Source organism: Homarus americanus, unplaced genomic scaffold, assembly GCF_018991925.1.
Source record: "Homarus americanus isolate GMGI-L3 unplaced genomic scaffold, GMGI_Hamer_2.0 scaffold47967, whole genome shotgun sequence".
NCBI classification, from domain to species: domain Eukaryota; kingdom Metazoa; phylum Arthropoda; class Malacostraca; order Decapoda; family Nephropidae; genus Homarus; species Homarus americanus.
This window is the reverse complement of record NW_024731965.1, coordinates 2,141,060-2,165,584: the sequence shown is the minus strand read 5'-3', so window position 1 is coordinate 2,165,584 and position 24,525 is coordinate 2,141,060. Positions and strand designations below refer to the sequence as shown.

Genomic DNA, 24,525 nt, shown 5'->3' with positions numbered 1-24,525 from the left:
TCATGAAACCCAGCGAAAAACTGAAATTCATCCAAGCTGAGCTGTGGCCGAAACGAGCACGAGCTGGACACTGACCACATGGTTTGAAATACATCAACACGCTAAATAGTTTTGAAACAACAGGATAAGAAATTGAATCTAATTTCAAATTATGTTTATTTACCATCAGGTTACATGCAAAAAAGTACAAAACATCACTTTGCTCTGAGGATATCTAAGATATACTGTACTACCATATATGATATTATCAGTGGCAGTGAATATCTCATTACATCACCAACTGAAAATATCCACCAAAGGGAAAATCTGAATTAAATAACTGGCCTTCAGTATATGACCAGACATTACTGTATATAGCTGGGAGTTTTCTTTCTACTTGTGATGTTGTAATCCAGTTGCCCTGAATTTCTCCCTTTACCTTTATCTTAATGATCAAGTAGGGGTGCAGTGGAGGGCCTATCCTAAGTCTTCCTGGTGCAATCTTGGGGCACTCCCAGTCAACTCGGCTTTAAATGGCTACTACTTTACACTTTGAGAAATGAAGTCCACTCCTGGCCACCCTGTCTCCTTGTGTACTAAAGGCATAGTACTGTACAGTATACAGTATCTATACTGTCCCAAAAGGGCTGTCAAACCTATGAGACTTAACTTTCACTCTGATGATGTAGTGTCTTAACAAACACCCACAGGAGTGACCCATTACTTGTGACAGGATTTGTATTTACACATCATAATTTTCATGTACTGTATTTGTTTACTCATGCAGACCTGGATTCACTTCCATGCATAACATAATTATTTCAATTCAGTTTGGTGTAATTCACAGTATACTCTGTTCAACATCATCCTTAAGCCTACTTTAAAAAAATGTGAATAAGGAAGGTAGAAAAAGGAATAGCTGACGTGTTGACAATTATGACAGCAATATATTTATAAAAATATCACATGAATTTCATTTGGAAACATAAACCTTTGTCAATTTGGCCCTACTAATTTTTGAGAGAGAAAACCTACACAATACTTTTAAGAATACTATTCATTAAATATGAAAACTGATATACGTATAGTACTGTATAAGTACTTGCAAGCATATACTTTACATGATACATAAAATATGCCAAAAAATAAACTCTAGATAGTAATTAAATTCAATTACAGAGTACTGTACTGCATATGACATGAGAGAACAAGTATAAAATTACCTCTTTCTTTGTTTAACCTGACTCACTTGTCTGCATCATCTCGTCATTTCTGTCGTGATCCTAAAAATAACATGTACAGTTATGGTCAAGAGCGTGTGTGAAGCAGCACTGACCTTGATCGAGACAAAACAACACACCCGCACCAGTTGACAGTCACTTTAAGAATGTTCCAAGACTCATTCCCATAACTTGGCTGCACTGCTTCACACTAACTTTTTACCCTGACTGTACAACACTTCTGTAGAATAATGTTAAAAACTTTCAATCATATCCAACTCTTGTCTAGATAAATATAATAGTGATACAGATCCCACAATGGAGACCTCTGGTATTAATTTACATCACATTAATGCTTTATGATAACTAGTAATGGGTAAAACTATTATAATGGATGTGACATTTTAAAAAGAATATGACACATTCCTGTTGAAATAAATAAATTTAAGCATCATATTACTGCAATATGCAATCATAATGAGTGGTCATTTATATTAAATACTCTATTGGTAAAAGTAGTTAAATACTAAAGCGTATATTTCTTAAGCCGTATTGTAGTTAACTCAATCCCATTCTCAAGTAGTAATTTTTACCTTACAATAAGAATTACTAACAATGCGGAGTTCCGTAACAGGTTTATTATACACTTATCATGGCATGGTTGATTATCTTATGGGTTCCCGAACATTGATTTAGGCTGCAATAATGTATGAATAATTTAAAACTTCATTTATCCTTAATATTATTACCGGCACATTACTTTCATTCAGTTCTAAAACTGTGTACAGTATCAGATAAATTTATTTTACTGATTTCCATTTAAAGACTAGAGATTTCTGGCAACAGTACACTATACCAAAACAATCCATACTTATACTAAACATCACATACGTCTTTGCCAGGTAATACTGTAGTTGTATTAATCAGATAATGATACTGAAACTCCTAACCATAATCATATAGCAGATGCAAAATTAACTTACTTTTTGAGTGTAAATTTGACTCATGGGCTCATGTGTGGTGACGTCCAGTTTACAGGTAATTCTTTATAGAGCAACACATCCCTCCAGGACTGAACAGTACAGTACCTGTCTTATCTAGAAGGAATTTTGAAAGTCAAGTGAAAAATGGTGACTTCAGCATTAATTGTTCAAAGGTGAATAACTCTTATGTGACCATGGCTGAGACATTTGGAGATTATCTCACTTGTGATGCCATATTTGACTGAACCAGAAATGGGTCATCCCGCAAACTGAAAATAGCTAATGATACAAAATTTACTTGAGTTACCAACGTGCCCAACAAACATAAGAACCTGTTAAAATAAATTTTTACAAGGAAGAATATGAATATATCACTGTTCACTCACACATACATCGTACTGTTGAGTAAGTCCACTCATGCTAACATGCAGACTAATATACTGTATTAGCAAAAAACTCCTCAATGCACTATATACCTGTACTTAGAATTCCTCTGGTGCTGTACTGTACTCCTAACCTGGATATTTATGCAAGAATATAAAAACATTAACCTTACAATAAAATGACATTTCTGCACTTTTCTGTAGCAACATAAAGGTCTTGTAATTCCAATACAAGATCTAACTTTTGTATTATCACTTTAGATCAAGACATGAGAGACTAGATACTACAACCACGTCTTGACTTTAGGGTAAAATATCTCTCAAAAAATTCGTTTGGATCTTGATTATAAACTATAGTACTTAAAAGTATTTCTGGGTGATTATAATATATATTCTGTAACAGAAGCCCATAAAACAATAAAGTATTATCACTGTTTTACTATTCCAGTATAAATGTCTCTTAATAATGACTACAATACAATTCCAAGAGGCGGGGTTTCGTATTTTCTTCTTCAATAACTACACTACATCCAAAGTGGCATACACAAACTGAAAAAATATATTCCAATATCTGTTGTTTCACACGAAAGTACAGTATTTAAACTAATTCCGACATTGTATTTCTCTGATCTAGCACATTTTACCAGTATAATTATCCTATATTTTTTTTACAGGAAATAGCCCACCCGGGCACAGGTCATCGACCCACAATGGGGCCTGGGGGCGAAAAAATAAAAATAAATTAAAATAGAAAAGAAAAAGACCAAATTAATCTACACTACCAAGATGCCGGAAACCCAGCTTTCTGAAGTGAGACAGGCCAAAAAAAAAAAAAAAAAAATCAGGCAAAATTCTGTTAAGCAGCAGCAAATTTGCTTTACCTCTGGAGAATTACCAGTCATGTCTCAGATATGTATTTTAAAACCAGTGTAATGTAAAATTGAATCTCTTATAATAGCTCCCTTTTACATGGTAGGCTAGCAGCCTCTCAGTCTTGTGTAGGGTTACAGGGGTCACATATTATCTAGTCCAGAGCCATCATGGGAACACATTGTGGCATGGAACTGAACTACGTACCGGTAAACCTACAGCGTAGTACAGTGATGTTCTAACCGCTCTATTTTCTCAATATAAATTGCCCTAAACATCACTCAACTACATGTTGTCTTTTTGCATGTTCAGGTGATTTTAATGTTGGCACCACTCAGAAGCACCTCAAATGAAATGAAGGTTAAAATTCCATTTTTACAGTGGCACCAGTGAATGACCTAATCCACATACTGTAGTCTAGTAGAAAAAAGGAAGCAGCAGCAATAATTTAATACAATACATAACACAACCAAAAACTCATACAGAACTGACAGTGGAAATAACAATTACCCTGTGGTACCGTACCTTTAATACAACTTCTCAGTAATTAATATTTTGCCATCAATTACACTTCAGAACCATAAAAGATATGTGATCAATAGAGTGAGTGATCACTCCTACGCCTCATATAACCATAAAGATTTCGACGGTTTCAAACCATACAATTCTTGGGCAACATAAATTAGCAGCAGCAGGCACATGTACAGTACAGTACCAACCACATCATTTAAATTGCCTAGATACACAGCCCTGGACAGATGTATGCACCGTGTAGTTCATATTACTTATATAATATTCTATTTGTAGTAATTTTAAATATGGCAAGTACAGTACAGTCTAATCCAAACACTTAAGAAGTACAAACACAAGTCTCTTACAAGTTTTTACTGTACTGTGCTTGTAAACGAGTCAGGGATGCTAATATTCCTAATCTGTATAGTCCCCCATAATGTAACAGACTTTACACTAGTCAGGGTTCTGTTTTAGGTGTACAGTACAAGGGAAACTTGAGGGATCATGAAGTTATATGCCTGCATCCCTTACCGTAGAACTGATGGCAACAGAGACTGTCATCAATTAAATGGGATTTTTTTTTTCAACAGTACAGTAGCTTATTTCTCTATCATTTTGAATTATTACTCTTTTCTTTAAACTTATCTGTGGCTTAAGATGTACTATTGTACCATAATCAAACTAAAGTCTGTTTACTTACTATTTATAACACAAGAAATTATCAAAATGCCAAACAATATAGACTTCATTAATGAGGACTCAATTACTAAACCCAGTTGAGGCAGTGTGTGAACACATAAGTCTACATCATTCTGGCAAAGTGATTTGTTGTTTCTCCATAATAGCAAATATTGTGTGATTCCTTCAACTAACATTGTATCACGAAGAAGTGTAGGCCTATCTATCATATTCAAATTTCCCTCTGAAGAATGTGTGTGAATGTGGTGTTGAGGCAGTGATGTCGAGTTCCTCTGAAAATGCTCTCAGATGGCAAGTTATCTAAATTGTGCCTTGATTATGGTATGTAAGATCACATAAAAAAAGGTTTTCTTAGTTACAATAACTTCATCTGTCAGTACACTTGCCATAAACCCACCATCCACCACAACTTAACTTACATACAGTAGATTAAGCTAAAGGAATCACTAATATCAGTTTTCATATCTGCTGAAACTGTTGTGTAAGCTCCCATAATTTGCATAATGTTCACCTTCTTTAAGCTTCAACACAATTTCATGAAAGTGGAAGTATTTTAGAATCTGAAACATATCATTACCACAAAGCAACCTTACAGCAAGCATATATTTCCAAATGATAAATAAACAGGTCGTATTAAAATTATAAAATTATCACATATACTTATAATAAATATGTAGTAATCAACTGTAAAGAGGAAAATAACCATTTAAAATAACAATAAAAATGATGTTTCTCTCCTAACTTGTCCTACTCACAGTGATGCTACTTGGTTGAGTTTAAGCATGGAACAATTAGCAGACAACATGAAGCTAATTGGCGCTCTTACTCTCACTTGGCCTCAACTGTCGCTTGTGATGCATCCGGCTATGTTGTGATATATAGAGTAAATGTCCTCAGTGATGTTGCAGTGATACATTACAACACATACTGTAATGCAAAAACTCGTGAACCATTAGGTTTCTACATCTTGTTTAAGAAGAGCATAATGTGAATATCATGAGAATCTATTTTAGTTCCAGTAAAACTGTAAACATGATGCAGTTCTCAAGTGGAGCCTGGAGAAGTGGGTGACAAACACACCTCTTAAAATGTACTTTTAAATTCTATACGAGTTGTTCTGTGAGATGTCTTATGGCAATTCTATAAAAAAAAAAAAAACTTATCAATAGCATATATACTGTACTTTGAACTTCTCCTTTAAGTACGAGGAGCATTGATAGAACAATTGAGGCTTTGCCCAAAGCAGGGGCATAAGTGCCAATCTGACATTTTGAGATATAGATAATCAAAGATTATGCATATGTGACCTCGGGCATAGAAGGGCCTTGTGAAGATAGGCATTCTTCAGATTGTAGTTGCATGGTTCCCATAAATCATCGAACAACAATATATCTGCTTTTCCAATCGTCTCAAAACATTGCCACTTGCAGGGGGTCCCACATGCTATAGTGTAAGCTGTGGATGTATGTATGTATACCAATTGATGGAGAATAGAAAATAGAAAATGGAAAAATACTCATCTTCAATTTGCACATCTGGCACTAGCATCCCCTGCTTTAGTCAATGCCTCAATTATTCACCGAGTGTACCAATCAACAGAGCAAACTTCAGGACCAGTAGAGACAGACACCCTATATGTGTTGAAAGACTCGGGGATGATGAGGAGATACCCTGACTGAATTTTCCACTCCCATAAACACAGCTGTATAATTAGGTTGGTGACAATGTAAAAATTAATAAAAGAAAAGTTAAAGTTTACAATAATTAAATATATTGTAATACAGAGAGAGAGAGAGAGAGAACGAAACTCTACTGCCTTGGTTACCACTCCAAGATGAAAACACAACACTGGTAATGCCCATCTTCACAAATACAATAATAAGAGTACATAAGAGTCTACTGAGTTTATTAAATATTACCAGTGGAGAGAAAATAAGCATTACTATGAGGGGCAAACTTTTACGCTTGAACTGCTCTATCGTTTTATCCTGGGTGATTACTGTACTGTACTCTGTAAAATGATAACTAATTTCTTTATAATCTATCCGGAGTGTTTCCTCAAGATTGATGGGGTGAAATGTGTCGCTTCCTTCTGCAAATAAAAGAAAGAACATCAGAATCTACAGTATAATATTATAACGAAAAGTCCTTCTAAAAGACAATGAATCAGACTTGTTAGTTCATGTTCACTGCAGGAGTAATAGTATTTCCACGGTAACCTGGCCCGTACACCACGCCCCTCTTCTGTGTTAATAGCTGATTGGTTAATAGAATATTCAAACTAAATGTGTTGACAACTGGTAAGCAGACCTGTTATTATCTAAAATAATGCTTAATATCTGAACTATTAAAATGCAAATGACTTCAAGGCATTAGCACTTCTGAGAGAATGTTAGAAGTTTTTAAATATTTATCATAAATTGTACATATAAACACGCACAGTCCAGGGGGAGGTAAAATGCTCAGGGGAACCAATCAGCTATTTGTAGCTATAGACGAGGAGCGTGGCTTACGGGCCAGGTTAGAGCGGAAGAGGAATAGTTTGTCTTTGTATGCTCCCTATTCATTAAAATGACTTTGACGTATCTCATAAGAGTACTGTAATGTACTATGTTCTCTATTGGTGCTTCATAACAGTCTTAAGTGTATAACCTGACCAAACCACAGGGAAATGGCACCATTTTTTTTTCTCTTACCAAGGTCATGCACATCCCTAACCCCAACAACAGAAATAGAGACACCATTATGAGGAGATTTTCTTTGTCACCAAGGATGAGAAGCAATGAATTATTCAACACCCATCTCATCATCAATGTTCTACAGCCAATTTCCACACTTGCACGGGTTAGCCTTAATAGTTGTGGTTGCCTGATGGTAGCTCTTTATGCTACATGGTCTCTTGTAGTCCCTCTTGTCAGGTTTTTAACTCCAATTTTGTTTCTGAACTCGCCCCATGTCATTCTTGGCTCCCCTCCCCTCCACATTTATTTACTCATGCACCTCTTAACTCGGTTGGCCTTATCTATTCTCTTCACAAGCCCAAATCATCTCAGCCTACCTCTACTCTAACTCTGTCAATACTCTCAATACCCAGCCACCATCTTGGCTCTGAACAGGGTTTCTTATTTTTAGTGTCACATTGCTCATCCACTTCACTATTCTCATTTCAGTTTGCGCAAGCCTGCGTATGTCCTCTTTAATAACCTGTGTTTCACTGCCATACAATACCACACTTAAAAGTCAGCAACATCCTGCAGTCTGCCATCCACTCCACTACACCTCTTGTACAACCACCTTCCATGCTCACTGCACAATAGTGAGTTGTTGCCAACACCTTTCTTACTGGCAGCACAGGGCTACTTTCCACCACACGTACCTCACCAATGTTACTCATCAATGCTTTTGTTTTTGGTGCATTTACTCTCAAAACACTTTCACTCTATTCTTTCCTTCCATTTCGGAAATTTCTCTGCTGCCTCTCCAGTACTATTTGCTATTGGTATGAGGTCATCAGCACATAACAACTCCTAGGGCAAATCAGTTCTGAAGTCCTATGACAAACAGATGGTGTTTTAAGACAGGCCCTTGATGAACTCCTCCACTCCTATCTTTTTCATTGCCCATTTTACTACTTCATGTGGCACCCTGTCAAATGTTTTCTCTAAGCCTACAAATATGAAATAGAGCTTTTTCTCCTTCCCTAGATGTTCTCCTGTAGTTGCCTGGCCACAAATATTGCCTCTTGTTATCTTCTTACCTGTCGTCAACACTTGTCATCAACCCAAACTGTATTTTGCTTATATCCACTCTTCTTAATCACTCTGTCTACAGCTTTCTTAACCTGAGCTGACACCTTCAGACCCCTGTAGTCCCTGCTTTCAAGTGCCTCACCTTTACCCTTGTAAATATTCACACTCTTCTGCCAATCGTCTGGTACAGTACATTTCATCATGATTGCATTGGACAATTTGGACAACATAGACACACCTACAGTATGATGTCTAATGCTTTCAGTATTTCTGTAACTATTCCAGAGCTTCCAGCCATCTTTCCATTCTTCATTTGTCAATAGCTTTCTTCACCCAATCTATTTCAAGCTATGTCTATTCCCGAAATTTTTTTGTGAGCTAAGAACCAGTACTCAAGTGTTTTTTTATAACCCTGAGGAGTGTCTAAACAAATTTGAAGTGTCTGCATCATGTACAGTCCCCGACAAAATACTCTGAACCTGTCTGGTATCACTACTGTGCTCAAACAGACATTCAGAATGTGTCACAATGTTTCAGTCTCTTACCCCATATTCTATAAAGCAAATCACACCAAAGTGTTACATATATACAGTACATGATTTTTGACCTTTACGTATGTTTACTCAAAAGTTTGTGTTTTCTCAGATGCTTCCAAAAGTCTCCAGAGTATTTTTTCAGTGACTGTACATATTAATGTGGCACACTATGGATATTCAAGTTTATGTGTGGTAAGGGCATTCATTGTGAATATCTATAGAAAAAGTTTCATTTAGTAATATTTTCTCCATTGATACATACCTCTTCTTTTTGTGCTCAGGTAAACTTTCCTGACCACTATCTGACACACTTTCAGAAGATGATGAGTCATCAGATGATGAGGAAGAGGAAGAGGAGTCAGATGATGAATCTGATGCCATACCAGAACTTTTGCTCGTGTCAATGCTATCTGCTAATGCTGCAAGTTCAGGTTTCTTTTCCTGAAAAAGTAAAATGAAAGAATCAAATGTTAAACCTAATTTTATGATGAAACCCAGACCATTATATCAATGTCTGGCTTTTGTCAGAAGGCTTGATGGCCATTTTAGTGAGAGGGATGGAGATTGAACACTGCACATCACCCTGACTAGTAGTAGCCCCAGCCTTCAACTCACCTACAACTTTTACTCTCTCTTCAATAATGTAAGCATTTTGATACATTTTACACACACACACACACACAGACACACACACACAGACAGTATAAATTAATCCCTCACCATCCTGAAGTTTACCAACCATAGTTTTCAGCCTCCATGTTTTATATTTTTATCAACCACTACTGTACTGTATATATGTTATACACTGTTGACTGGGAAGGGTGTGAAAATTCAGGGACCAGAAATCATTCCACTTTTCCCACACATTATTAAATTCCATTTCTGCAGGTTCAGTATTCATAGCATTCTTCTAGACTGTAACCCCCCTAATAAATTCTCAAATATAGGTATATAAATGCACATCAAATTTCAACGAAGAGAAATATATCGCATTTTCTTACCCTTAACACTCGAAGCCACTTCTTGGAAAGCTTTGGGCGGCCCCGCACGGTCTTGTGCCACACAACTGGGAAATTGGTGCAGGAGCTGAAGTTTTGTGTGATTGCAATGGTATTATCCATATTGATAACAACGTGCCACCACCCTCCAGGCACAAACACTGTCTCCCCGGGTCCCTGTACTAACTCTAGCTGTAGAAAAGGAAAAAAAAAAAAAAACTTTACATTAATTCACTTCTAACATACAGTAGTAACATCACCATCATCAGCACTGTTTTATGACCAGGAGCTGAAATTCATATGGGTGTGAAGGTTCTGTATAAAGTGATAGAAGACTAGACATATAAGCTTTGAGCTGTACACCATACTACTAATACTGCACAGACTTACATATAATAAACTGCACTAATATTATTTTTTTTTCTCATCAATATGATTTCCAAATAGATCAATAACATATTAACAGTTTTTTTTACCAAGGATCATATCTAAAAAACAAAAACATCTACGTGTATAAATATAACTTGTTTAGCTTTGTAGCCATCAGCAGGACTAGCAGAGAAAATATTGAAGGTAAGTCCCAGATGTATGGGGTGAGAAGGCCATTAGAATGTGACTGCAGTGCTACAACCTAGAAAAATAACCAATGAGTCTGATTCAAGATATAAATGGCAATAAATACTGAACAACATAGGTAATCTGACTGTGGAAAGCCTCTATTGCTGGCATGACCTGATCTGTGACAGGTAACTCCTCAGTATACATCATCTTACCCGAACCTCTGTGAGCGTTATCTGGCATCTTTATTTCACAGTTAATTTAGGACCTTTTACAAACAAACTTGATGATCATATGAGACCAAACATGTTCCATATGACTCAACACAAACTACCACTAACATGAGCATCACTACAATAATTAATGATTTTTGTCGTCTCACCGGTCGGTACTTCTCCGGCCAGGTGGGAAGCTGTGTACGTGGATAGATGATGGAGAACCACGTTATTGCTTCATCTACTTGCTTCCCACCTTCTGCAGAAGTAACCTTTATCATTTCCTTTGGTGTATCGGTTGGGAACAAGCACCATCTGGAAAAACAGTTCACTTCATACTATAATGATCATCATGTTAAGTTTATCATAGTTTAACACAAAAAATAAAATAACATGAAAGGTCTAAAAGGAAGAGACCAGCACCAGGCATCTCTCTGGCATCACAATGCTTAGTTACAGGGGATATTACCTTGAAGGAAATATTGCATAGTTAGAGAGGCAGAGAATGTTAAAGTCAATATTTACTCTTATGTTTTCTCTACAGTACTATAGTGCTTTGACGGTGGATCAAACAAAACATTACCAACACCTAAAGCACTAAGGAATACACAAGCAAAATTACCATTATATGTTTACTTTACAATAGTTGAACTTAATGAATGGAAATAAGTCTTGTTACAGTTTCAAGGGAAGTTTCAAAATTCTAATGGTAAAATGTAGACATATTTCAAGCCACTTCATCACTTGTTCTCATATACATAAAGTATAAACATATAAATAATAACAAGCAGCAGATGTATCTTAATTAAGTGAATAAATAAAAGTACAAGGTGTATAAAAAATATCATGGGGCAGAAAACTGTTGCTTCTGTACATGTATTTTATTTTTACCTTGTTAATCACTATCAATACACATATATACTCTTACATATTGTATCTTTACACATGCACACAAATTTTTAACCACAAACAGAGGCACAGTGTTGAAGCAATCCAGTTACAGCCTTACCTACAGTAAATCATATGTGCTACAATATAATAACACTGTATATAGGTAACATACATACATATGAAGACACACATGCAATAGGTCAAGAAATTCTGGAGTGAGATTCGGTTTTTCTCTGGAAGGTGAAAACTATCGTGTTTGTGGTAAATTTAGTCTTTAATATTGTATTGATAAAACGATTATAAGGGGATTTAAAATGTATGAGCGTGGGGTAATTGACGTTTTAAATATTTTAAGTGTATTTAATTCTTTCGGAGCTCATTAATTTACACTAACTACTCAAATTTTAAAATCCTGAACCCATACCATTAATCAACATGTAAATTGAGTACCTTTGTATGAAATTTGAACAAAATCTAAGTACTGTACAGTAATAACCCCTTGAGCCAAAAAGCAAGGTAATGACACACATACAGTAAGTCCTCGTATAATGTCGGCCCGCTTAACGTTGTTTTGGTACTACGTCACCAATCTTTAGATACCAATAATTCGTTTAACTTCCCGACGACTCAATTTAACATCGTTTTTGAGTCGTCCCGGACTACTTTTTACGGCGCATCGCCCTCTCTCATCTGGCCGCACTACGCTCTCAGCTTGGCGCGTTCCCTCTCACTAGTGGAATGTCACAGTGTCCCCAAGCGACACCAAGCCAGTCCCTGTGTGTGCTGAAGTGTTTTTGCTCTTAACTGTACTCTTAACCATTCAAAATGGCTTCCAAGCACCCATCAAGTGCTACTGACGTTAGTGTTGTGAAGAAGCAAGATAAGACCATTAGCCTTGCTAGGAAAATGGAGGTTTTGAACCGGGAGGAGCCAGCCACCGGGTCTCAGTGACTCATCACCCTCCCCCTCCTCTGCTCCACTACCCACCACACACTCGCTCCACCACATCCGTCCATCAGTGAGTACAATACAAAATTATTTAGGGCATACAGGGTACAGTATACTATTTTCTATAAAAATGCCATCGAATTTCTGTATATGTAATTTATTTCATGGGGCAAAGGGGGGCTCAGGAACGTAACTCCCATATTTTATCTATTTCTTATGGGGAAAATTGATCCACTTGACGTTGTTTCGTATAACGTCGTGTTTTCAGGAACGTAACCTCGACGTTAAGTGAGGACTTACTGTCTATCCCTATAATCTTTTGCATAAATACACATAAAAACCCTCTTACATATAGTATACATACATAATATAACCTTGGAAATCCAGCACAACTAGGAAGTTTACGGAGTTGCTGCCATTACTGATGGTGAGAGGACGTTCCCCCCACATGAAAGACAAGATGTATGCAAAGTGGTGTGAGAAATGTGATGTTGTATGCCAGTGAAAGAGAGTATGATATATGCAGGCTTGAGTGAGCTGAAATGAGAATGGCAAGGTACATGTGCAATATGACTCTGGATGACAGGAGGCCTAGTTCAGAGCTTAAGAAGGTGGCTGGGTATTGAGAGTATGGGAATGGAAAATTTCTGCTCAAGAGGCACGTGGAGAGAATGGATGAGACCAAATGGGTCAAGTGATGCGTGAGCCTAAATGTGGAGGTGAGAAGAGCCAGGAGACAGGCCAAGAACGACATGTAAGAAGATGTAATAATAGTATCAGAGTTAAGAACCTGATGAGAGGCTGTAGGAGACTGCAGCCTTCAGATAATTGAGGCAAACTTATGCAAGTGTGGAAAATGGTTGTAAAAAGTTAAATATGATGGTTTTCTGAACAGGGTCACTTATTCTATATCCTCCCCCTTGAAACCAAGACGATCTCTTTACAGAAGTAACAAATTAGTCATTAGTAACCAAAAAATCCCCCGCAACTGTCACCACAGTGAAGAAAGAGCTGAAACACATGCTTAGTTCATTTTAACTTTGTGAAAGGCGATGTGTGGAGACTATTCACAGCAGCAAGGTGTCCCACACAAACGTGAACTGGTATGGTTCATACCCAGTGTACTTGTTGATCATAATACGCTAAACAGTTAGCTTTTAAGCAGCAGCTGGAGGAGATCCAAAAGAAAGAGCAGCCTGTTGTTAGAACATAATTACTCAAGGCAAGGCAGGCTCTGTGAGGGGGTGTTCTATTGTGAGAATCTCATGTATCACTCACTGAAAGACCCAGTCAATAAAGAAGACATTAAGGAACTCTGAGATATGAAGATAATGGTTATATGATTAACAAAAAAAATGCTTTTACTGAACTTTGGGCCAATAAGACTCCGGAGAAAGTTGCTGCAAATATGCATGGACTAAAAAATTTACATGTCCTGGTACCTGAATAAGGCTAGAGGTATGATTAAATGAACTGAAATATGCACTGTCATACTGGTTATGTTGGACACAAGGATATGAAAATTTGGCTAAACAAATGAAGGCCATACCAACAAATTAAAAAAAGTCATTACATTCCAAACTAATCTACATACTGTATTGTATTATATACATAATAAATTCAATCTACATTACAAAAATTATTCTTTCAAAAATCACCGACTAACCGTTTGTGACCACGTAACAGTGAATTCCAAGCACTAGTTCCAAGTGGGTCTATATGAATACCAGTGCCAGAACGACTAGGTCCCATAACAAACCATCTGTATGGAGGGCGTCGGTCTTCACCAGTATATTTAAATAAATCATCTCGAAAATATGTGGGTACTTCATAGTCCTCAAGAAGTTTTTTACGACGCACATGCTGAAAAGAAGAACAAGTAAGTTTACTGAATGAAAATGAAACACGAATATCTTTTATTGGGGGGAAACCAAACCAAACCCAGACCACTCAGACTGTCATCCAGGAAATTAATTCTAAGTAATAGACTGACTTCACACCAAAATCATGAACAGTATGTCTTGGTGTGGCTGGTGCTGAGTGGGCAGACTATAAGATATAAGATATCCTAACCTCAAGAAGGCAGCTGTTGCAACTTGTCAACCTCTTTGTGGATGAAGGGATGAATTACCGACATACGGAAAGTTTTAATAAATCAACGTTGGCTGACACTAAGGGGAGAGTCTCAGATACCAGAGCTGCCAATAACTCACCTTATTGAAAGAGATGTCTGGCTTCAAGGCAATGACCACAAATATGAATAATGTTAGTTTTTTAGCCAATATTTAGCACTTCAGTTACCTACAGTACAGGTATACTGTACCAACGATTTTTCGGCACCCATGGTTCCGGATTATCTGTTTGCCGGACCAACCGAAGTCAGGTAATAATAATTCAACAATACACCTCGGACCCACTAATTATACACCTGCCTGTCTCTAAAGCACCATGGACTGCTAGAAACTTAAATTGAACAAATGTTAAATGAAAATTAAATGTGAAAAAGCCCTAATTTTGAGCAACATATTACTGTACACACTTTGTACTCAAATGTACTAGACTAAAGGACTAACATTTTTATCTCTTGTGCACTATCACCATCTTACAAGGATTCCAGCAATGAAGTTATATTTTGCTAAGCCTAGTCAGTCACATTTTATAAGATAAAAACTGCCTTCACCCTGGCTGGGAGGATGGGGAGGGGGAGGTGAGGTGCTGATAGCTGGGCGGTGAAGGTTACCAAGTGCGTAATAATCAGTCATATAGAGGGAGTTCAAGTTTTTCGCTTATAAAATTTCACTGAATTGACTTAGCAGAATATAACTTTCATTGCTGTAATTCTTGTAAGACACTGATTAATTTGAAACAAAAATTTTAGTAATTAATTTACAGTAGTACATTTGAGTACAGTACAGGTTTGCATGTAAATGAGTAAAAATAAATTAAGAAAAATACGTCTATCAACCAGAAAATATGAGCTGAAAAACTTGTACATAAATGTACTACACTAAAGGGCTAAAGCTTTTATCTCTTGTGAGAACTATGTGATGTTTGAACTCAAATTATTCAGTCTTGCAAGGATTCCAGCAATGCAAGATATATTCTGCAAAGTTTAATCTGTGACATTTTATAAGATAAAATCTTTAAGCCTAAAACTACCGTCACCCTGGCTGGGAGGGAGGGAGGGAAGTTAAGTGCCCTCTCGTAATTTTGTCCAGACTAAAGGAGGTGCCGGACCATCAGTTCCCGGAAAATCGGTGGTCTGCCTGTAATAAAAAATCTAATCTTCCTATTTCTTTACTGTCTCAACTGTGTGACTGGTTAACTCAGGGGTATCTTGTGACTGGCTAACTGGTAAACCTTCTGATTGGTTAACAGGTAAACCTTCTGACTAACTAGCTAGGGTACAATGAAAGACAAAAGTCGTGTCATGAAATTTGGTCAAAACATATGCTGAAGGGGTAAACCTTTGGTGCGCTCTGCCTTGTGGTAGGGGGCTCTCGTAATGTTTCACAAGTTATATTTAATCTTCGGACAAAACCGCGACACGACTTTTGTCTTTCATTGTACATTATGAGTGACTCTCTCCGGGTAAATGTAAGTGAAAACAGTAACTCTTAAAACTTTCAGTAATGTTCACACGTCTACTGAATATTAAACTAAGTATCTTAAGAGAGCTCCTCAGATATAATAAAAGAGTGAAGAACATAATAAAAGTAAGTTACTTACTTCACCAAAGCTACTGTCAAATATGTATAACGGACTATCATCCTCTGTCGTCTTCATATACTCTATATAATACTTCATCTTCATCTTTACACTGTAACCTTCATTGTCTTCTCCACACTTGAACTTTTGATTCCTATATTTTTTGGCAAGTCTCTGTAAAAGAAAATGAATTACTGTATATCACTAAGTACAGTAAGACATGAGTACAAAAAACAAGTACTGTACTGTATTGTGAGGCAAAGTTACATTATATGGCCAAGAGGTACTTAACCTTCCTTTGTAATCTCCATGTTCTTGTTATTATATTCAGAGGCCCTTCTTCTTTTCTTAACTAAACCCCTGGACATTGATACAGTTCACACCAAGATAACCAGCAGGAAAAACAATTTAATATAGTATAACTTAACTGCATTAAGCCAATGAATAAGATTCTTAAGACCCAAGGATAAATTGGTTGATTATTCTTAGTCATCATTGTTCATCAGGGATGTGTTCCTGAGGACCACAACAATAAACAGAATGACAAACAACGGGTTCAATTATCCTACTGTCTTGCCGGTACATGACACTTACCAGTGATGGTCTGTAAGCTGACACATGAGATGTTGCCACCACCTGATTTTCATTTTTTTGCACCGGTGCCACGTTGTTTTTCTCATCCACTTTGCTTCACAGTGTAGCACTATCACTCACTGAACACTTTGATGCCATATTAAAATGAAGAGCACTCTCATGCAAATAAAAATGCTCATCAACCAACAAGGCTGGCAGAAAGTGCGGCACACTTTGTTTAAAACAAAATGTTTTCTTTTTTTTCGATTCTGCTCATTTGTTTGAATAATTTTTTCAATGCTTTATAATGATACTGTTCTTTTTAAACCTTTTGATGCAAATTCCAGACAGAGAGCTGTACCCCCGGTATCAAGGAAAAAATACCACAATTTGTGTAAACACAGATACTATACACGTGCACGCACACACATACATACAGTATATGCCTTTATCTACTGTATACAGTACATATACCATACACACATACAACCACAATCACTCCTCAATTTCCTGTTCACTTAGACTGCAGCGAAGATGCTTAGCACACGTCTTCTATTGGTCATAAGTGAGAAGACACTGGCAGACCTATTTGTGGGTCGTGGCCACTCCCTGCATGCTAGCTGATCAAAAGGGGTGAGTCTGTCTGGCAATATGGGAGGGAAGATGTTTACTGGCAATAACACTCGCATTGTTTATAAAGTGCAGGAATCACACTGAAAGGGTTAAGTAAAGATAATTTTAAGTATTTCATATATAATTCTGATACAAAATACAGTACATGCTGTAATAAAATTTTGTTTAATTTTATTGAAAAGACGTTACTGTATTAACAATAAAGATGAGGAACAATGAGGACTGACTACACTGTATGGTACTTGTTACTTATGAAGGGAAAGGGTTAAGGTAAATAGATGGTACTACCACAGTAAGATACCGTACATGTACTCTACTAAGTCCGCTCGTCAAAAACTCCTCGAACGCTATAAGCACTATGCAATCTGAACAATGAACGAAGAATCTGAAACCATTCCCAGATGACAAGCCCATTCCCACTTCCATCAAGCCCAGGTGTTGGAGAAGTTTTTGTTGAGTGTACATAACTATTCTATAAAATAAACAAAAACAGTAAAATAGTTATCAACTGCTGAAGAGAACTCTTATATACAGTAGAGTAATATATTTCATTATACCACTGTATTAAGGTTTACAATTATCAAATAAACAGTCATTGAAATTCATGAAGGAACTGAAATATCTCACCTCTAAAGTCCACTTGTAGTGAGCTTTCCAGTTTTCCGTGATTCCTTTTACCACTACAGGCTTATAAGGTTTCTCATAACGTGTAATGAAGTCTTCTACTGAAACTTCATCAACGTGGATCCTCTCAGCTGTGTCTTTTACCTTTTCAATCGAGCAATCAAACTTGTTTTTATAGTCAAGTTTTGTCCATACACCCTTTTCCACACATAGTTCTGAGGGAAGAAAATATACTTTATATACTTTCCAATACTGTACCAAAACACACAAAATGCAAATTGTTGCAACTAAAGGCTTCAAAGCTTCATTCAATACTGAATATCTTTCATTGTAGTAAGTGATATTTTGATAAACCTGTATGTACTAGAAGACAATAATCCTGTAGCTGAAGACCTCACACCCTCCTTAAGATATTTACAGCATATATTGCCTGTAGAGTACAGCACTAAGTCCACAGGGTTACAGCACATGTCAAATCTTACACAATAATGGCTGGGACTACTTCACTAATTAGTCATACTTTTCCATCTCAACCAATTGTATAAAAGAAGTTTATAAGTGAGTCACCATTTAAGGCAGATTAACTGATTGTATATAAATTAAACCAACCTAATCATTCCTACAAAACCTAACCTAAAGTACTGTACTGTAATAATGGTAATAGTGGAGAAGATGGTTAACAGTAGAAATTACATATGGAATTTTTTTTTATTTTCCACAGGTGTTGTTTGGATGAGAATAACTAATAAAAGATGATACGACAACTTTTTCCTTCAATTTTATTTATTTTTCCATTTTTTCCTGTCTTCAATCTTAAATTACCTGTAGTGGGCAAGGCACGAAAGAAGAGAGAAATTATAGGGGGAAAACACATTGAAAAACTGATTATATGGCAGTAATTTCATCTCTTCCTGTATTGTACACGAGGAAATAAATTTTTTACCATAAATATTTATCCCGTGGCATCGCTTGTTCACGTCCCCTCTTAAACTATAAACTTGTGATTATGGTCTTTATACTGTAAATATACTGCAACTAACGACAGAGCCTCACATCGGGGGTTTTATTACCACAAATATTGGCTTGGTTGTCTTTTGGTTTCAATTTCATAGGCTTCAGTTTCTGGGTTTTCTTGTTTATCGCCTGCACAAATACCTTTTTTCTAGCCACACATGGTTTTTGAACCTATTCTCTGTATAAAGGATGAGATTCATATACTGTACTGTAGTTGGATTCAGATCCCATATTAGGGTTTGGATTCATTTTCTAATTTCAATGGAGTATCATTGGATTCTAAGTGAACTTAATGTTTGTATACTTAATTGCTTATTGTTCTTCCACAAGGGGGGGGGGGAGAAGCTAGCCATCTGTAGTTAGCAGGACATGCAAGTGTTCAAAATGCGGCAGAGAGCTGACAGTGAACAAAAAAATATTTGTTTCAGTGTAACAACTGATAGTACTCTTATGACCACAAAAAATTTAAAATTACAACAATGCCACTTCAAGAAAGGTGCTTTCACTGGTGCCAGATATCAAAGCAAGTTCTCATTGCTTAATATGCCGGGGATCCAGGGGGTGTTGGTAAGGTTAGGTAGGCTTGGTTGGGTTACGTCAGGTTCTGTGTATTGTCGTTTCCATTTTCTTGTTTGGTATCATACAAATAACATCTCCAGAAATTTTGATGTAAATCCATAAGAAATTTCTACTGCTAACAGTCTCCTCCACCATTACCATAATAATTATCATCCATTATCATCTTACAAAAAAGAAATCTATGAATAGAACCATTCAGCCTTCATTACAGCCACATCAGAGGTCATGGTGAGGATCTGTTGAATTGAGTTAGCATGCAAAAAAATAAACATATATTTTAAGCAAAGAAACTACTTATGCACTTTTTGTAAATTTCATGAGGAAATGTCACAGTAGATAGTGAAGGTGCACAACAGGTCTGGACTATAACCAAAGAAGCAAACCACTAAACAATAGTATCAGCAGTCAGTGGTTGGTCCTACTAAAATTAGATACAGTATATGGTATTACAGTAATTTAGGTTTGGTCATCCAGGGAATCTTAGGAATTTAACTATTGGAATCAGTAGCCGAGACAATTCTAAGACACTTTTCTTTCATGGCGTTTCCCTCACAAACAACTTACATATGTTAGGTTAAGAGGTGAGGTTAGGTCAGGTCATTTGCGAGGGAAACATCACAAATGAAAAGTGTCGGTTAATATTGACGACTGACCCGGGCATAGTTATTTGTTTTACTGTTATTTTCTTACTTTATTTCCATCAGTGAGTTCTGATATGAAAAGCATTTCTTGTGCAAATACTTCATTTGGTACATAATTAGGCACCTAAGAGCGCTCTACAGTAGACCCTTCCCATTCGTGGGTTTGCAATTCGTGACTTTGATGATTCGCGGTAAGCAGATGGTGGCTAGCTTGCAAACTTTTTCCCACAGCACAACGAGTCACCCCACACAGTATCTCGTGTTGTACTCTCAAAACTTTAGTGTTTCTGTGTGAAATGGCCTCTAAAAGACTGCCTAGTGTCAGTGCTAGTGATGCTAGTGGAGTGAAATGTAAAAGGCAGGAGTCAGTGATGACCCTGACAAAGAAAGTTAAATTATTATACAAGTTAAAGAAGGGGATGAGTGGTGCCGTGGCTGGTCAGTTGTTTAGTACAGGTATACAGGAGTACACTAAGGTAGTATAAGTGGCTATTCGCGGTTTTGCCAATTTGCGCCATTCCTTGGAACCTATCCCTCGCAAATAACAAGGGTTTATGTACTTTGTTTTCTCGGTGGTAATGCAGTGGTGAAGTCTCATCCCAGGATGTAAACAGCCATCATATTGAAGTACAAGTATTTCAAAACACTCCGCTGTCCGGCCTGGATTGACACCAATGCTCAGTGTAGGCTTATGAGCCATTTGGTATGGGTGGCCACTCTCACGTCCACAAAAAAGGTAAAGTTAAACCACATCATGCTAAGTTCTTTCTGTTTAATATACCGGGGAAGTTAGGTAAGATTAGGCAGGTTTGTTTGGTTTTGTTGGTGGTTGTTTTTCTTATCAACTAAGGTTAGGTTAGGTTTAATTTAAAAATTCCACTTATTAACAAACTTGCACAAATGACGACAGTGTCCTCTATAGCAGACAGTGAAATTGCAGCGTTTTTATAATGTAGTGGATATTTTACTGTGACCAGCCGTAGGTCAGTTGTCAATAATTACCCAACTTTACCATATTTAGTTTAGTGACTACCCTCGGTGTGGAATAATCATCTCAAAATAATAATGCAGATATCTTAAAGTGAAACAGAAAAAGTTCAAAATGATTAGTAATGCTCAATTACACCACCACCCCAGACTCAAGCTTCCTCTCATTTAGCTCAATTACAAGTTTGGAATAAGGAGAGTATAATCATTCCTTCCTAATGATAGAATAATTTAAATCACCTCTTTAACAACAGTAACACATGGATCATACAGACTTATTGCATTGGTATTCATCATAAAGACTTAATCAACTACCATACTTGAAGCTTAATACCTCCCCTATCCATCATAGTAATTGTAATTGAGATATAATTATATTTTCTATCTCTGTTAAGACATTATTAGGAGTATATTAAGCTAGGTGGTAGTAGTGGGAGATGCCTACGTGACCAAGGTCTCGTGTTAGCTGCTGCCATCATCACCACACTACACTAACTCTACAATATATAAACCTTAATGGGGAAGTTATTCACCTGGCCGAGCTTTCTTTTTGGCTTCTCTCACTCGTTTTCTGCACCTGTGATCCATACTGTTGTTCCGGGATGAGGGACAAGAATAATTTAGTCTATTTTACTGGTGTATTTCATAGTTCATGTGTACACACTGTATTACCTTCACCACTGACTCACCCTCCTCACCCTCACCAGGATCCTCACTCCTCTATTTTATCCTCTTATTACATACGATACTAAAGGTATTATTAAATATATTTATACATAATAATTAGTTAAATAGAAAAATTCAGTTAATCTTACACCTTATTTTGATTTTCTCATTTAAATTAAATAAATTAAACATCAACCATGTCCAAACTGATCCACATGATGTAAGACTTATACAGTGGATTATTAAGTGAATATTGTTTGGAGTATAATTAATTCGTTATTAAATAATTATTTGGATTATCATAGTTCCTTGGATTATTTTATTCTTGCTCGGGTTAAAAGCCAAGGTAAGTTACGATGGTATTTTCATTGGTATTTTTTTGACTGGTTGTAGTTGTTACCTTCAGTCCATGCTCACAGTTACACCACAACACTGTCTTTATTTCTTCTTATTTCAGTGTGCTTATTTATTTAATTTCTGATTATTTCTTTTTCTTAATTTAATAACCTGCGTTAGTTATATTCTGTATCATGGATTAGTCTGGGAAAACTTTGTCATTCTTCCACAATACTTATTATATTTACAACAGTAGCCTGCCACCACCCAGACTTTTATTAGAATATAACATATCTCATTGGACTGTTAGGTAGCGTAATTGCGAGCTTATAAGCACGTGAGTTACAGTAGTTACAGCCGTTTTTGGTCTGTCTTTCACTTCACGTCTTTTCCAAGTGTTCAGCCTTCTTGCAAATTCTGCTTGTACCTCCTCTATACTTCCATCAATGAACTTACTGTAAATCACAACTGCCTCACTTACTTCTGAGAACACAAAGAGAAGGTACCAGGTAGCAGAGCTTCTGCCATGAACTGCGCTTGGAACATAAGAACATAAGAATAGAGGAAACTGCAGCGGGCTTATTGGACCATACTGGGCAGTCCCATTTACACCCAACCCCTATCGCTCATATATCCATCCAACCTTTGTTTGAAGCTATCCAGCGTGTTAGAGTTAATGATGATGTTTGGTAACTTGTTCCACTCATCCACTACTCTATTGCCAAACCAGTGTTTACCTATTTCACGCCTAAATCTAAATTCGTCTAATTTAAAACCATTGTTACGAGTTCGCTCCTGGTTGGATAGTTTGAGTACCTTTATAATGTCCCCTTTGTTTAGCCCTGTCTTCCACTTATACCACTATGAGGTCGCCCCTCGCTCTACGTCTCTCGAGGGAGTGCAAATTAAGATGCTATAACCTGTCTCTGTACTCAAGGTTCCTAATGCCCGGGATTAGTATTGTCATTATCCTCTGAATTCTTTCCAAGGATTCTATATCCATTCTGTAATACGGTGACCAGAACTGAACTGCGTAATCCAGGTGTGGTCTCACAAGAGCAAGATATAGTTTTAGGATGACCTCGCTAGTCTTGTAACTAACACTCCTTTGTATGAACCCAAGTACTTTATTAGCCTTGTACCGTGCAGACATATTTTATTGCTCTGTACCCTGGATTTTTATTACATCTTTTCTTCAGTATTAACATTTGATTTTGCCTTTAACTATGGCCCCTAAGTGTGCATTGAGTGAGTGATAAAGATGAGAAGAAAGAGAAGAGGGTGAGGAACATAATGTCTTTAGAAATGAATGTTGAGGTGCTTGATAGACTTGAGCATGGCGAGAGCAAGATGCACCATGGGGGTTAAACGAATCCTCGGTTTATACAATTAAGAAAAGTGAAGCTATGATAAGGGCTCGTGCAGTCCCCCCAGACACTCACTGCCAGGCGTATGATTCCTTTAGAGAGACAGCTCAATAATACACTACCAACAAATATATCATTTTATGTTATTTAATTATTTTCAATACGTTGCTAAGTGAATTTTCATTAAAATCAGACCAAAATTAAGTTACTTTCATAGTTGGTGTCAATGCTGTACGATTGATGTCTGTTATTAATTGGCGCCACACTGAGCTGCACTCAGTGTGGTACAACGTGTGGACGGTGTGGTTAAATCGTGCTTTCTTTAATTACCCTTTGACCATGGAAAATAGAGTGAAGTATTTGCAAAACATCAACTTTTCCCAGTGATATCCATTGAAAATAAAATGATAACAGAAATAAAGGATTTTAATGAAATAGTAATAAACAATTTTGCTACATCAAGGAGCAGACACCCCGACTTTATTTTCAATTAATACTGGTCCATCACCACCAACACTACTACCATGCCCTGGGAATTAGTGGACATCAACTACAAGGTAGGTAAAATTTGTGTATTGTATCCTACTGTTGTGTGAGGGTTGCAGTCCATCCATTTTATTTTTCACGAGCCGCCACTGGAAGCTATAATAAGGGCTCGTGTTGCTGGAGGCACATGGAAAAGTGCAAGAGAGTGGGCCTGTGTCCCCTCCTATAACAACCACCTCTCCCTCCACATTATCCTCATCCTCAATGAAGATAAATACCCTTTATGGTACTGTTAAATTAATATTACTATTTAATTTATATTATGCTTTTTTATATGTATTTGACTCAAATTAAATGACATGTATAATG

General features: G+C 36.8%; 1 protein-coding gene across 1 annotated transcript; it reads right to left on the bottom strand.

Annotated features, from left to right (window-relative positions):
• Positions 1-139: 139 nt before the first annotated feature.
• Positions 140-22,005, bottom strand: LOC121868121 (bifunctional arginine demethylase and lysyl-hydroxylase PSR-like). The gene is made up of 8 exons (XM_042368419.1): positions 21,835-22,005; positions 18,084-18,295; positions 16,272-16,424; positions 14,209-14,405; positions 10,871-11,018; positions 9,934-10,122; positions 9,195-9,373; positions 140-6,739 (listed from the first exon to the last, which is right to left on the bottom strand). Exons 1-8 carry the CDS (start codon positions 21,887-21,889, stop codon positions 6,706-6,708), a joined length of 1,167 nt encoding a protein of 388 aa, XP_042224353.1. The 5' UTR covers positions 21,890-22,005; the 3' UTR covers positions 140-6,705.
• Between the last annotated feature and the right edge of the window lie 2,520 nt (positions 22,006-24,525).